Source organism: Doryrhamphus excisus, chromosome 1 (assembly GCF_030265055.1).
Source record: "Doryrhamphus excisus isolate RoL2022-K1 chromosome 1, RoL_Dexc_1.0, whole genome shotgun sequence".
Taxonomy (NCBI): Eukaryota; Metazoa; Chordata; class Actinopteri; order Syngnathiformes; family Syngnathidae; genus Doryrhamphus; species Doryrhamphus excisus.
In genome coordinates, this window is record NC_080466.1 from 33,502,294 (window position 1) to 33,517,448 (window position 15,155).

The following is a 15,155-nucleotide window of genomic DNA, read 5'->3' on the forward strand; positions in this document are numbered from 1 at the left end:
AACTTTGCTTTGGTTCCAATTTTCTACAATAAAAGCTCTGATAAAACATTCCACTGTTCTCAAGTATCTTAATTTTTATTTTTCTGCACAAAATAAGATGAAAAATAAATAAACAAATCAAGAATAAAGAAAATCAATCAATCAGTAATAAATAAATAAATATAATAATAATTATATAAATTATATAAACGGCAAATAATAAAAACTTAAAGCACATATAGTTGGTGGGTAGACAAATTATTTTTTTCAGATTAAAATTAACAAAGCATTATTAGTGCTCTGTAGACATGACAAAACACCACTATAGTCACATTTATACTCTTTTTATTTACAACATATTGCGCAACTGCAGGGTCTTGAAACACATGCTAACTCGCAAACTAGAGAGCTAGCGACCTAAACGGTAGCCTCCAAGTTATTTCCTTTAAACTTAAATAGCCAAAAACTTACCACTTCCACACGGATAGGGAGGATAACTATTAACAGTTATTTAACCTTTAACATGAACATGAATCAAACGTAATAATTTTTTCTAGGTACATGATACCATACAGCATCCATATCAAACTTGCGCGGGCCGCACTAACATTAAACTTTCATATCAAGGCGGGGGCCTCAAACTAGTGTCCTGCGGGCCGCGTGTTTGAGACCCCTGATCTAAAGCTTACATGATTATTGTATATATTTACCTTAGACTCGCCACAATAAAATGCCACTAAAATATGCAGTTTTATCACAGCACCATGCTGAGGGAGCTCGCAATACAGTGAAATCGCACATGTTAAAGCGGCCTTTTACTGTGGCCAGTCTTGGCAATACAGCTGGAATAGGTGCAGATTCTGGAAGATATAGCAGCTTTCTGTGTGGGTTATTGTGTGTAGCTGCTCTATTGGAGTCCACAACTCAATACAAAGGGTTGAAAAATGAGCACAATAGGTTCCTTTTAAAGGGCACACCTTGGTGTCTTTCAGCAGCTGTGAAGCAAAACTTTTGGTCCGCGTCTACCAAGACACGGCCGATTACACGTTGTTGTTCACGCAAACGGGCCACACTGACAACATAATGACGCTAAAAGCACACAAAGTGGATATGCTGACTTTTATGTTACATAAAGGTCATTGTCAAGTAGCGGATGCAATTATTGTCTTTGCCTGCAGTCTAGACACAAATTCATCTCAATTTTGCTCCCGATACGTCAACAGGACGGGCGGCTGCATGTCAACGACCAGCTGATAGCGGTCAACGGGGAGTCGCTCTTGGGCAAAACCAACCAGGACGCCATGGAGACGCTGAGGAAGTCCATGTCCACGGAAGGCAACAAGCGTGGGATGATCCAGCTCATTGTTGCGCGTCGAGTTAGCAAAAGAAGTGAGGTAAGTGACTCGAACGGTTCACCTTCTTTCGTTAACAACGCTTGCTGATGATGATCTGACCAATCGCGACGCAGTAGGTATGGCCAGAATAGGACCGCTTTAATCTGAAGTTTTGTGTCACTGAAAGGATTTGATTCTATTTATTTTATTATTTTTTTTATTTAATAACAATTTTAATGTTTAATTTAATTGGTTTGGTATAATTTTTTAAAATAATTTTTATGCCGTACAACTTTTCTGACTTGCATTTTTGCACCCATTCGTGTGACCAATTAATTTAATTTAGTTTAGTTTAGTTTTTAAAAAATAGTGCTTTTTTTCAAGGATCAAGGATATCAAGGATTTGATTCTATTTTTTTAATTATTTTTTTTATTTAATAACAATTTTAATGTTTAATTTAATTGGTTTGGTATAATTTTTAAAAATCATTTTTATGCCGTACAACTTTTCTGACTTGCATTTTTGCACCCATTCTTGTGACCAAAGAATTTAATTTAATTTAATTTAATTTAATTTAATTTAATTTAATTTATTATAAAAAAATAGTGCTTTTTTTTCTTCAAGGATCAAGGATATCAAGGATTTGATTCCAAACGGTATAACATCATTTGCCTTAACTGTAAATTTGTTGAATTTGAGTGCAAAGTAAGTAAGAGATTGTGTAATGAAGACTGACATGAGGTCAGCATGACTTGTCCTCCATCACAACCTCAAGCAAGGAAAGTCTCTCATCACCTCGATATCTCTGCATGCCCCCCCTTTCCTTGAGGTTAGAAAAAAAAGTGCAAAAAGCGAAAAGCACAACTTTCTTCATGGCTCCGATGTCATGTTACTACATTGTGTGAACAGCTCTGCTTGTCGCCCGCTTGAAAGCTGAACCCCCCCGGCCTGCTGTGTGAGTCCGTGTGCGTGCACGTGAACACCCCTGGCGCTGATTTAGCTTCCGCGCTCTCGTCTTCCAACCTGCTCTGTCAAAGTTTTGATTTCCCACTTGCCCGGTCTGGTAATTGAAAGCCGAGTTGCAGCCTGAAGGACTGTTTTGTTTTCCGCACTCGTGTGTGCGCAGGCATCAAGGTGTCTGTTGCGTTTGTGTACGTAGTAGTGTAGCGTTACCTGCTTATGCATGTATGCATTCATATTCAAGGCTCGCTGTCTGAGCGGCGAGAGGCTTGGCCACGCTTCAGCTGCAGGGCTGCAGGCAAGGCCGCAGGCTGTCCCGACGTCTGCACCCCCCCCCCCCCCCCCCCTACATGAAATCAGCGCCCTGCACATGTTGATAACCCCTCACTAGTAGCTAGCCAGCGCATAAGAAGAGCGTAGTAGCGGCTCACGCCATGAAGTATGGAGCGTGTGTGACATTTACTTGACATCTGCAATCAAATGGTGCCTTATTTGCCTTCCTGCTTACGTCTGATCTCCTGAAGAGCCAATTTCAAATCTCAAATGTTTGCTGTTGCATAAATCACCAGCATTGACCCCCCACCTCCATCCTATACACTCCTCCTCCGTCTTTCATCCCAACCAACCCTGAGCAGCCATGCGTTGGGACCCAGACCTTCATTATCCGACTGAATATGCAACGAGCTGCAGTGTGACTTGTCGATGAGCAAATCCGCCACCCCTCCCCACCACCCCGCCACCAGTCCCCCCCACACCCGCTATTACTGAGGCGCTTCACCTCTGCTGGCCAAATTCATTAACTTCCTCATTTCAAGTCAAGAGCAATACACAGCGGCGACTTGCAAACTCCCTGATTGGAGCAAAATAATATAAACAACTCTTAATGTATAAAACAACCACCAAAATAAACACAACTGAGCTTAAAATGTACAGCTTAAAAAAAATTAAGGTTGCATTTGTTGATGTAGACATTAATCTTACATTATAAAAGAAAGAAGCCATTTCCATAAAAGTGACATTCAAAACCGCAAAATCCGAATAATTCTAAATAGTTTTTAAGACTAACATCAGTAAGACATAGATGATGGGTCTGTATTAATTTTCACACAATCATGATAAATGAGATTCCTATAATGTACATATGTTGACAATCTTTGACGAGCTAGCATGCTAGCTAAAATCAGCCACTTGTTAGTTGGAACACTTGTATGCCAAGGTAGCACTGTATAAATGACAATAAAAAAATACCAGCAGTGCTCCAGTACCTTCCCACTTCTCACTGGCAGACGCCATACTCTGTGACAACTAAACACATACATCAACGCGAAATACAAATAACATAAACAAATAAGTTAAACTTACAAACCAAAATACCTTTTTCCTTGTCCATTTCTGCGCAGTATTTGTTCCCGCTTGTGGCGCCACAACAGGAGGGTCAAACGTCATGCGTGTACATTAATGGTGCTTTTAAAAAAATGGTGCTGTGACAGGAAACTTCCATTATGTTATTAATTCGTTAACTTTGACAGCCCTAATTTTTCATTACATTTTGTATTTTTTTATTTAATATTTTATTGTGTATTAGTTTTATTAATTAATTCAAATCTTTTACAATTGGTACTATTTTTTTATTTATAAAAATAAATATGCATAATGTGATAATATGAATGAGTATATTTAATTAAATGTATTAATTTGCGATAGATTTAATTATTTCATATTTGAAACTTGCGACTTGCAAACTCCCTGGTTGGAGCAAAATAATATAAACAACTCATAATGTATAAAACAACCACCAAAATAAACAAAACTGAGCTTAAAATGTACAGCTTAAAAAAAATGAAGTCCCTGAAGTTTCCCAACAGTAAAACGATTCAATGGTTGCATTTGTTGATGTAGACATTAATCTTACATTATAGCCATTTAATCTTTGACTAGCTAGCGTGCTAGCTAAAATCAGCCACTTGTTAGTTGGAACACTTGTATGCCAAGGTACCGCTGTATAAATGACAATAAAAAAATACCAACAGTGCTCCAGTACCTTCTCACTTCTCAGTGGCAGACGCCATACTCTGTGACAACTAAACACACACATCGATGAGAAATACAAATAACTTAAACAAATAAGTTAAACTTACAAACCAAAATACCTTTTTCCTTGTCCATTTCTGCGCAGTATTTGTTCCCGCTTGCGACTCCACAACAGTAGGGTCAAACGCCATACGTGCACATTAATGGTGCTTTTTTTAGTTTTTAAATAATATTTTATTTTGTATTAGTTTTATTAATTAATTCAAATCTTTTACAATTGGTACTATTGTTTGTATTTTTACTATATGCATAATATAAATGAGTATATTTAATTAAATGTATTAATTTGTAATAGATTTAATTATTTCATATTTGTATTATATCTATACTTTTTAATTACACCTTATTTTTGATTAAAAAAAACAATTTTAAAAGGGTAGAAGTTGTTTTCCACTTTCTGCTCCTCACTACTGTATTAGCCTAGCTGCTAGCGCATTCATATTAGCAGTATGTTTTGCAGAAAGGAATATAAACAAACATTGATTCCACTGTTGAAAGTGTCACTTTAACTTTGTCGTTGCTGTACTGTATTTTTTACAGCAGTAATTATTGTTTAATTTTTTTGACTCCACCACTGAACCATTGCTATTGGAATTGCATAAAGATGGTGAGGAAAGTTGTTTTTGAGAAGTTGTTGCTGTTTTAAGATGGCAAAAAGAATGCTGAAGAAGTGGTGCATAGTAAAAAAGACAAACAGCACTTTAGTTGAATTTACTGCCAAGTGCCTCGAACGGGGGTCTCAAACTCAATTTACTTGGGGGGCCACTGGAGCTAGGGTCTGGGTGAGACTGGGCCGCATCAGGCCCCCCCCCCCCCCCCCCCCCCCCCCCCCCCCCCCAAAAACGCATTTATTAAAAACAAAAACTTTGCTCTGGTTCCAATTTTCTACAAGAAAAGCTCTGATAAAACATTCCACTGTTCTCAAATATCTTACTTTTTATTTTTCTACACAAAATAAGATGAAAAATAAATAAACAAACCAAGAATAAAGAAAATCAATCAATCAGTAATAAATAAATAAATATAATAATAATAATAATAATAACATGGTAAATAAAAACTTAAGAAGCCACATATAGTTGGTGGGTAGACAAATTATTTTTTTTTTCTGATTAAAATGAACAAAGCATTATTAGAGCCCTGTAGACATGACAAAACACGACTATAGTCACATTTATACTCTTTTTATTTACAACATATCGCGCAACTGCAGGGCCTTGAGACACATGCTAACTCGCAAACTAGAGAGCTAGCGACCTAAACGGTAGCCTCCAAGTTATTTCCTTTAAACTTAAATAGCCAAAAACTTACCACTTCCACACGGATAGGGAGGATAACTATTAACAGTTATTTAACCTTTAACATGAACATTAATCAAACGTAATAATTTTTTCTGGGTACATGATACCATACAGCATCCATATCAAACTTGCGCGGGCCGCACTAACATTAAACTTTCATATCAAGGCGGGGGCCTCAAACTAGTGTCCTGCGGGCCACATTTCAACGTCAAACATATCTACCAATCGTCTACACGCTATCCCGAATCCTTGCCAAGTTGGTTTTGTGTTGAGCTCATTTGGTTGGGGTAGCGACGAAGATGGTGCTATGTTTCTGCTCTCGTCTAGGCAGTAAATGCAGCAAACCGCACTGAATCAATAGTATTGATCATCCATTGGACAAACACACACACATTTGTCTTATTGTTGGAGTTTGTTCATGGATAACAGGAGCATACAATAGTCAATTTGGAGTCTCATCATGTGGTCCATGCTAGCAGGCTAAACTTTTCAGACAGGTGAATGCTAGCGGGCTAACAGCCTGTGACTCAGCAATTGATTGGAAATCCATCCCATTCATCTTGGTTATTACACAGCCAGCATTAGCATGCACGGCTGGGTGCAGTGGACAAATAAGAACAACCATCACTGTTACTCCAGCTTTGGTTGCAATTCATTTCAATAATGCAGTCTTTCTTCTTCTTTTTTTATAAATACAAAAAATGTGGGCGTGATTTATGACTCTGAGCTAAACTTTATCCCACATAAAAATATAACAAAATAGTTTTCATCACCATAAGAACATAGCCAGAGTCCGCCCGTTTCTCTCTCTAATGTTGATATTCAAATACATGATATGCATGATATGTCTGGGGTGTACCACGCCTTTCACTCGAAGGCAACTGGGATAGGCTCCAGCACACCCCTGCAACCCCAATGAGGATAAGCGGCATAGAAAATAGCTGAAAAGGTTATCCAAACTCCAAACTTGAAGCTTTCAAAAAATGCTCTTCATCTCAGGTCCTGCCCGTACTACTTTGAAGATGTTTTGCTTGATGGCAGCCATGTTTTCCAACCTGTTAGGCTCGGATTTTACAGACATAAAGGCTGAACACCCGAACGTTACAGGGGGTGCAGTGTAAGAAATTTTGAGTAAATCCATTCAAAATTTAGTGCCATTCAAAAATGTAGACACACTTTGCCATGCTATTTAATTAAAGGGTGTCTCTAAACTTCTGACCAGTACGGAGGTGCTGATGAATGCTTTTATTTCCTGTCGTTTAGATTACTGTAATACTCTACTCGGCACTGGCCTTTTAACAATACCAAAACCCAGAACTAAAACCAACGGTGAGGCAGCATTTAGCCAATATGGCCCCCACCTGTGGAACAGCCTGCCGGAGAGCCTCAGGACTGCAGAGACTGTTGATATTTTTTTAAAAAGATTAAAGACACACCTTTTTAATCAGGCTTTTAACTCATATTTTAAACTTTTCTTACGTTTTTATCTTTTTAGTCCTATTTTATGCTTTTAGTTTTTAGCTTTTAACTCCAGTGTTTCCTCAGGGGGGGGTCCTCCACACTGGGGGCTGTGTCGGGTCTGCTGAGGGGGTGCCGTCCTTGGGTCCCTTCGACCCGGCCGGCTGGGGGTTCCTCCCTTTGATGTGGGGGTCCACCCGTCTGTCGTAGTCGGGGTACCCGGGTGCGGGCTTTCTTTGTAATTGTTTTCTTTTTAATTGTGGTAATTGTTTTTAATTCTGTAAAGCACTTTGTGTTGCATGTCCTTGCAGGAAAAGTGCTCTACAAATAAAGTTGATTTGATTTGAAAATTCCTAGGAGCCACCAGGAGGACCGCTGGGATCCCAGCAGGCCGCCAACACGTCTCTGGATGATCATGAACGCCGCATCTCACACTCCCTTTACGGCGCTCTGGAGGACCTGGACGACAACTTGATGCCTCGACAAGGCATGATGCCGCGTACAGTTGGTAAGACGCTCGGCTTTCACAGCAGATCATAACATTCCCACACATGCTGCTGTTTATGTGTTGGTGAGCGTGTTTGATGCTGCAGGCACTTAAACACGCACAAACCTGTGTGCACAATACAGTAAAAGATTTGTCTATGGAAAGTACACAGACTATGGTTAGCTGGATATTGCAGTTGAGCTACTATATTAATATTTTGTTTGCTGCCTCAGTTTTGGTGTGAACTATTTTTATGGGACCCTGATTTTTTTTTTTCCACAAGAAAACAGGATGTAGCCCACATCACTCTTATTTGGAAGGCTGAAATGGCATTGTGTGGGTTGAGAAGACCCCCTTCACTGTTGCTAGCGTAGACAGTCATGACTAAACCTTGCATTCTATAGCCGTAGCGCCTATAGATTTTGGTCTGCCTCGGGCAGGGGTCGGCAAACCTTTCCTCAATTAGAGCCATTTTGCCTCCATTTTCCAGTAATAAACAGTAATAAATAAATAAACAGTTTGGAGCCGCAAAACATTACACGGCTTATAAACTGTAATTTTAAAAAAAATGTTACCCGTTACAACCACAAAGGTCAACAAACAGAAGTCCGCCTACATGTGTTAGACTACGCTGACATCATTTAAACACTCTTTAAAACTCAGTAAGGGGTGGTTCCGATATTTGTGTAAAATGAAAAAATAATGTCGTCAATGTTAAGATCATTAGAGTACACATGTTTGTATCATACTGTTTCCGCCTGTGCTCAATTGTCATCAATAATCTTTTTGTTCTCTGCAAAGAAAGGCGTTCTTTCATTTTATGAATAATTTCCAGTTGCTGTAATATTTTTATGAACAATTTTTCATTAATCTCCATCACTTTTACAGTTGAAAATGTATCGTGACAAGTTTCCACGGTGTTCCAAAACATTTTTTTTCCTGCTGTACACGTGTTGCACACTGCGACAGTCCACAAAGCAGCACATTTTTGGAGCTTAACCGTGTTCTGGCTTGTAGGAAGGGCCGTCCCAGAGGATTCATGGTGTACGGTGTGTGTAGCACAGGTGGTCAAAACACCGCTATGATGAGGGGGGGTAGCGGGAATGTTAAAAAAAAAAAAATTGGAAGAGAATGCGCTGGATGAAGTATACTTCTAATAGTGTAGAAAGCAGCAGTGGTGACGACAATGTTTGCGTGAAAGACACGGATGAGTATGCAAAGTGGATCATTTTGATGAGCCTGTTTGGTATTGGGGGGGCAGCCTGGTGACGTCATAATGCAAATCAGATCATCATAAACTTTGGGCCAGGCTGCACAGTGGAGGAGTGGGTATAGCTGGGAGATCCAGGTTCGATTCCCTATTCTCTATGTGGAGTTTGCATGTTCTCCCTGTGCATGCATGGGTTTTCTCCGGGTACTGTGGTTTCCTCCCACATTCCAAAAACATGCTAGGTTAATTGGCCACTCCAAATTGTCCATAGGTATGAATGTGAGTGTGAATGGTTGTTTGTCTATATGTGCCCTGTGATTGGCTGGCCACCAGTCCAGGGTATACCCCGCCTCTCGCCCAATGACAGCTGGGATAGGCTCCAGCACCCCCCGCAACGCTCGTGAGGATAAGCGGTAGAAAATGAATGGATAAACTTGGGGTCATACTGATGATACTTCTGATTGACAGGATGCCTTTATGACCATTTTCAAGCTTCAAACTTTTCAAATAGTAATGTCAAAACTGAATATTTTCTTGAGAAAACTGTGCCGCCTAAAGGGTTAATCATGAAACATGCCCCCCCTGTCATAATGCCCCCCAACCCCAGTTAGAAAACCACTGATGTAGAGAATAGGGCTCGGCGATATGGACCAAAAACTTGCCTGATATATTTAGGTTGAATATTGATATACGATATTTTTTCCACAGAGTGAATTTAGACAAAACAATAAAAAAAAAATCTAAAATTAGCTGCTGAAATGAAGTAGGCTATTCGTTTTTTGTTTTTTTTTAAATAAATACAGAAAAATGTTAAAATCAGCTAATAACAAAAGAACAAAATATGAAGGAGTGTCTGGTTTAAGAGGACATTTTAAAATGTCAGCAACTCAAAAATACTTTAAATAAATAGTATTTTTTTATGTATTTAGTATTTTTTTAGACCCAAGCATGTCCTTATTTTTGTGTCAACTTAGCAGCTGTCTACCTTCCTTCTACATTTGTGGCAGAGCTTGTCGTGATAAATAATCGACATGGCACACATTCCTCATGTTAGAGCTTGGGCCAAGTTTTAAGGGGGTGAAAATATATATATATATATATTTTTAATGCTTTGAATTCGAAGTACCTCCATATTACTGCACTACTGCTTATTCCTTGTTGACTCTTCCACCGTAGACGCCGTAGCCTGTTGGCTTCAACTAAATCCTGTCTATATCGATATCATCAAGATGGTTTGATGTTGTGCTTCAAGTAAATATTGATATTTAAAAAATATCGATGTAGCGATGGCACCCAAAGCTGTAAGCGTAGGGGAAAACACTGCTACAACTGAACTTGGTACTCCTGTAAAAAGTTGTACATGTTGTTGTCTGTACTTGTTTTTGCAGTACCAAGTACCAAAAAGTACCAAAAAGCGTCAATGAAAAAGTCAAAGGCCAAGTTTGCTTGCCAGCTTTTGACATGTTTTTGTAGCAGCTGCCATAATCAGTGCGACATGATGTCTCGTCTTGCTTGCCCATCATGCAAATTAGCCGACACCGCCACAGCGAGTATAAACAAAAAAAAAAAAGCGTCAGCTGTGACTGACAGAGGAAGCGTTAGTACTTGACGTCCTGGCTGCGCACGTTCATGCTTGACGAACCAGCGAGGGCGGATAACGAGCGGACGCCATCAGGACCCAGAGTCACTCCACAGTTCATTGTCGCCACGGCAACTGTACAAGACGAGTTCCAAAGGTTGAGCGCTGTGTTGGCACCCGTGCTGTAAGCTCTTTTTAAATGAATAAAATGACCAGCAGGGCGCTTCCATCCAGACGTAAGACCTGCAAAATAAAAGTCCATTTTCAAGCGTAGAAGCTCCAGGCTGCTCTTCACAGTCCTTCAGCTCCACGGACCTTTTTTCCCTTCTTTCACACTTCAGACTGTGAGAAGCAAAAAGGCTCCGCAGCAGGCGTGAAAGGCCTGGACGCCAGATAAGGCGAGCAAGATGTTTTATTCCGCCAAGGAAGCAAGGACCCGAGAGAGGGAGAAGAAAAAGAAAGACTGTAGTGTGTGCAGTATTGCCTTTCCCCAAAGCCAAGTATTTGGAGCGGAGACAAAGCCACGACTTCTAAGGACTTGAAAAAGAATAATAAAATACATTTGTACTCATGTTTGAGGTGTAAAGAACACTTCTTGGACTCGCTGACGGGAGCTTCGAGCAGGCGAGCTGAGCTGTGGTCACGCGGCGGTGAAACGTGTCGGGAGCAAATCCATTTTTTGTCCTCTAGCCTCTGAGATTAAATGGCTCCGCATATGTGGAGCATCACCGGTCCGTCACCTTCAACCACAACAGACGTGATAATACTGGACCGCCTCGGGTACCCTCACGTCACTGCCGCTCACTCTTTCAGGAGTAACTGACATTTGGTGATCCTCCAATCACATACCGGAAGCGTGGCTTGGTTCCGCTATGGTACTATACTTATAGGTTATCACATGGTTTGTCTGGTATCAGGCCAGGTATCATGCCCCCAAGTGTCAGTATCAGCCCGAGACCGAAGGTACTGGTATGTGATCTTATTATCACATACTATTTAATCATGAGCTTATTATCACGTACTATTTAATCCAAAGACCAATTTGTTTCCAGAAAATGTTCATGTTTATTACATGTATTGTGTAATAATCATGTATTTCACATCTTTATGCAATTACAATAGCAGTGGTTCAGTGGTGGAGTCAAACATTCATTCATTCATTCATTTTCTACCGCTTTTTCCTCACAAGGGTCGCAGGGGGTGCTGGAGCCTATCCCAGCTGTCTTGAGGCGACACCCTGGACTGGTGGCCAGCCAATCACAGGGCACATATAGACAAACAACCATTCACACTCACATTCATACCTATGGACAATTTGGAGTGGCCAATTAACCTAGCATGTTTTTGGAATGTGGGAGGAAACCGGAGTACCCGGAGAAAAGCCACGCATGCACGGGGAGAACATGCAAACTCCACACAGAGATGGCCGCGGGTGGAATTGAACTCGGGTCTCCCAGCTGTGAGGTCTGCACGCTAACCACTAGACCGCCGTGCCGCCCCTGGAGTCAAACAATTAAACAAAGTGAAGAGTGGGGTGGACAAATAGCTCCTGGACAATTTGGAAAGCAGCGGAAGATCCACTGACCTGATTTGCTTGGTTTTTCCCTGGTGTCCGACCAGGAACTAGACGGGGATGCGGGGGTAGACTTGTCCGTGTTGTGGTGTCCCCTTTTTAAGGGGGGGGGTCTGCATGTTTTTCGTGCTGCCGTTGTACGGCTTCTTAACGCGGCATTCTTTGCAAATGACGGACGTTTTGTCGAGCTTTCCGCCGTTCTTTGAGAATCCGTAGTGTTTCCAAACATACCATTTAAACGTTGTGGGGGGGTTAAATATAGAAAGTTCCTGGCTGCTGCTTGCTACAAACGTCCATGTTGTTTTACTAGTAGTTGGATGTGCCTGACGGCTTCCGTCCGTATTCAATACAAAAGGCCAAATAATGATGGTGCATTCATGGCACCTGGGGAACAGCATATGGGGTGAAGTTGAACATTAATAAAATGGTGCTTGCATCGGATTTTACCGATTCCCACAAACACATCGCGATGAATCTAGATTTCACCCGTCAATTGCATCCATCCCCTGTGAATGAGCCCATGCACTCGTATCGCACGCATGCGCATCGATGTATCGATTAATATCCATTATTTTCCACACCCTGAATGTACATCATACATGTACCAGCCCACAATTTTTACACTTTGTGTATTACATTTAAACATTTACACGTAATGTATATGGTGGGTACTGGTTTCATTTCACTCATGGATGATCGGTATCGGCAGCATAAAACCCTGATCGGATGGAATATATACCGTATTTTCTAAAATTACTTTTAGTCACACCTTTTTTCATAGGTTGGCCATTTTTGCCACTTATACTCCAGAGCGACTTATAAATGAAAAAAGTGTTTATGTTACATAAACACTGGACACCTTTTGTGTTCATGTTTATTTTTGGTGTAGCTGAATAACCATTGTGTTAGCATATCTTACACCTATTCAACCTGTTCTCTATTCTTTTATTGTTACAACTTGCCTTCCAAGAGGACGTAATGTCTGTTTTGGTCCAATAGTTTGGAAAATAAATTACCCGCTAAAATATACTCCAGTGCGACTTATGTATGTTTTTTTTCTACCTAATTATGTATTTTTGGCCTTGTGCGACTTATATTCCGGAGCGACTTATGTATGTTTTTTTTCTACCTAATTATGTATTTTTGGCCTTGTGCGACTTATATTCCGGAGCGACTTATGTATGTTTTTTTCTATGTAGTTATGCATTTTTGGCCTTGTGCGACTTATACTCCAGAGCGACTTATACTCCAGAAAATACGGTACACAGATTTGTTGTGGTGTTGTTTTTCTTTTCGATGGCTCAACTTAAGACAAGAAACACAAACCCCCTAAATCCCAGCAGGGCTTTCATTTCTACTGTGGGCCAAGCAGGCTGTTATTCTTCTGACTTCTTGGTGGTCTTTCTAGAAGCACCTCTACCAGGAGGACAACAACAGTTCTCATGTGGAGGTCTATCATTCATGACGAGAAGAGCAGCAGTGGTTGTCTGGGGGGGGGGAGTCAGCAGGGCGACCCCACCCCACACGCATACACAAACACACATCCAATTTGAAAGTACAGATTAAACACAAAGTCTTGGGCTGTGTGTATCAGTGGGGGCTTTAAGCCCGGCTTTTCAGCAGGAGAGAAAGGAGACTTATTTTCTTTCCTCGCCTCAGTCAGGGGAAGTTTTTATCTTCATTTGTGGTGGCGCAGCTTGAATTAATCATAGTGTTGTGACACAGGAACGCCACTGTGCCCGCCGCCAAACTCTGCTCGCTATAAGCTGATTAGCCCGCGGCATTTCACCCTCCTCTCCGGTGCCCCGATATGTTATTTGCTTTAAAGCATCACCCCTCTGTTTTGTTTTCTTCTTGCATTTCTTCGACGTATTCTTCCTCCTCTGCAGTCTTGTGGTGCAATTTATAGCTTGGGGTGCAGATGTTTGCATCAGTGACCAGCCTTTTCAAGTTTTTATGGCCGTCGTTTGATTCCTGCTGATTCTTCCAGTCAGAAATGAGCATCACATCTTACTTGACTGTGACAATTGCTGCTTTTGGAAGTTGGCCAGTCAGAATAAAGCATTTTCTTCTGGGTAATGGCTTCCAACAATCAAACGATGATATTAAAAATGCAAAACTACTGAAATCCTAACCTGAAGGTGGCAATAAAACAAAAGCAAAACCGCTTTATAGCAACCCTGCTCATGGTTATTGTTTGTTTGGAACATGCGGAACTAAATACAAAAACATCAAAGATCATCAAATGTTTACATGACACAATTCAACATGTCCGCAAAGGAACATGTGTCTTAACATGTCGAAACCGACAATACGTAATTAGGGTGTCCGTGGGGTTTTAAGAATATATTGTTACTGTTATCTAAAGCTAGCGCTGTTGATGGATTAAAATCTTTAATCACAATTAATCACATTTGTCTACAGTTAACTCAGAATTAATCACATTTAATCACAGACAAAAATACAATTTTTGTTGATTCAATGCACAACTACCATAATTACATCAAACGTTATGTAAGGGAATATCAGTTTTGGAAACATGGGCCTTTATTTAAAAAAATAACATGCAGTCCGGAATTAGATTTTTTTGGTACTATTTTTTTTTTATTATTGGCATGATTAGCTCTTAAACTCCCAAAGTGTGAGCGAGTGAGACCTCTCACACTGATATGAACATGTTTTATTGATTACAGTGTCAGAACCCTGTAAGTTTATTTATGATACTGGTTTTAAATTCTAAATGTTTGCAAGTAAAAAAGCCTATTTAGGAACATTCACAAACAATGATTAAAGATTTGCCTCGATGCACCTCTCCTGCATGAAATGTACATGGAGCAGGACAATGGTCGTAAAAAATGTAATTTCACTTCTCTTTTTAAAAACACGGTCATTAATATTGAGATATAATAATTATTATATTACAATAAATATTTGATTAAATACTCTAACTACCAGTTTTTGAATGTTTAATATGAGCAGAGATTTGTCTTACTTTGTTTTGCGGTCCTTGAAGGCACCATCTAGAATCCTCTCATGCACAGATGGACTGCTATGCTGTATTTTCCCCCTTTTTCTTTCACCTCATATTTACTCCCACATGCTGATATTATGAAGGAATGCATAAAGGTAAGATTACTTTGATGACTTTGAGTGCTAATGTGCATCATTGTGGTGCACAACCG

The 15,155-nt window shown here is 40.2% G+C and overlaps 1 protein-coding gene across 9 annotated transcripts in view; it reads left to right on the forward strand.

Annotated features, from left to right (window-relative positions):
- pard3ab (par-3 family cell polarity regulator alpha, b) overlaps nucleotides 1-15,155 on the forward strand; it is a 165,655-nt gene that overhangs the window by 93,846 nt on the left and 56,654 nt on the right. For all 9 annotated transcript variants that reach the window (XM_058080481.1, XM_058080491.1, XM_058080500.1 and 6 more), the window contains 2 exons: nucleotides 1,203-1,373; nucleotides 7,482-7,632. In XM_058080481.1, coding sequence (XP_057936464.1) covers nucleotides 1,203-1,373; nucleotides 7,482-7,632 — 322 coding nt within the window. The remainder of the gene's footprint in view (nucleotides 1-1,202; nucleotides 1,374-7,481; nucleotides 7,633-15,155) is intronic.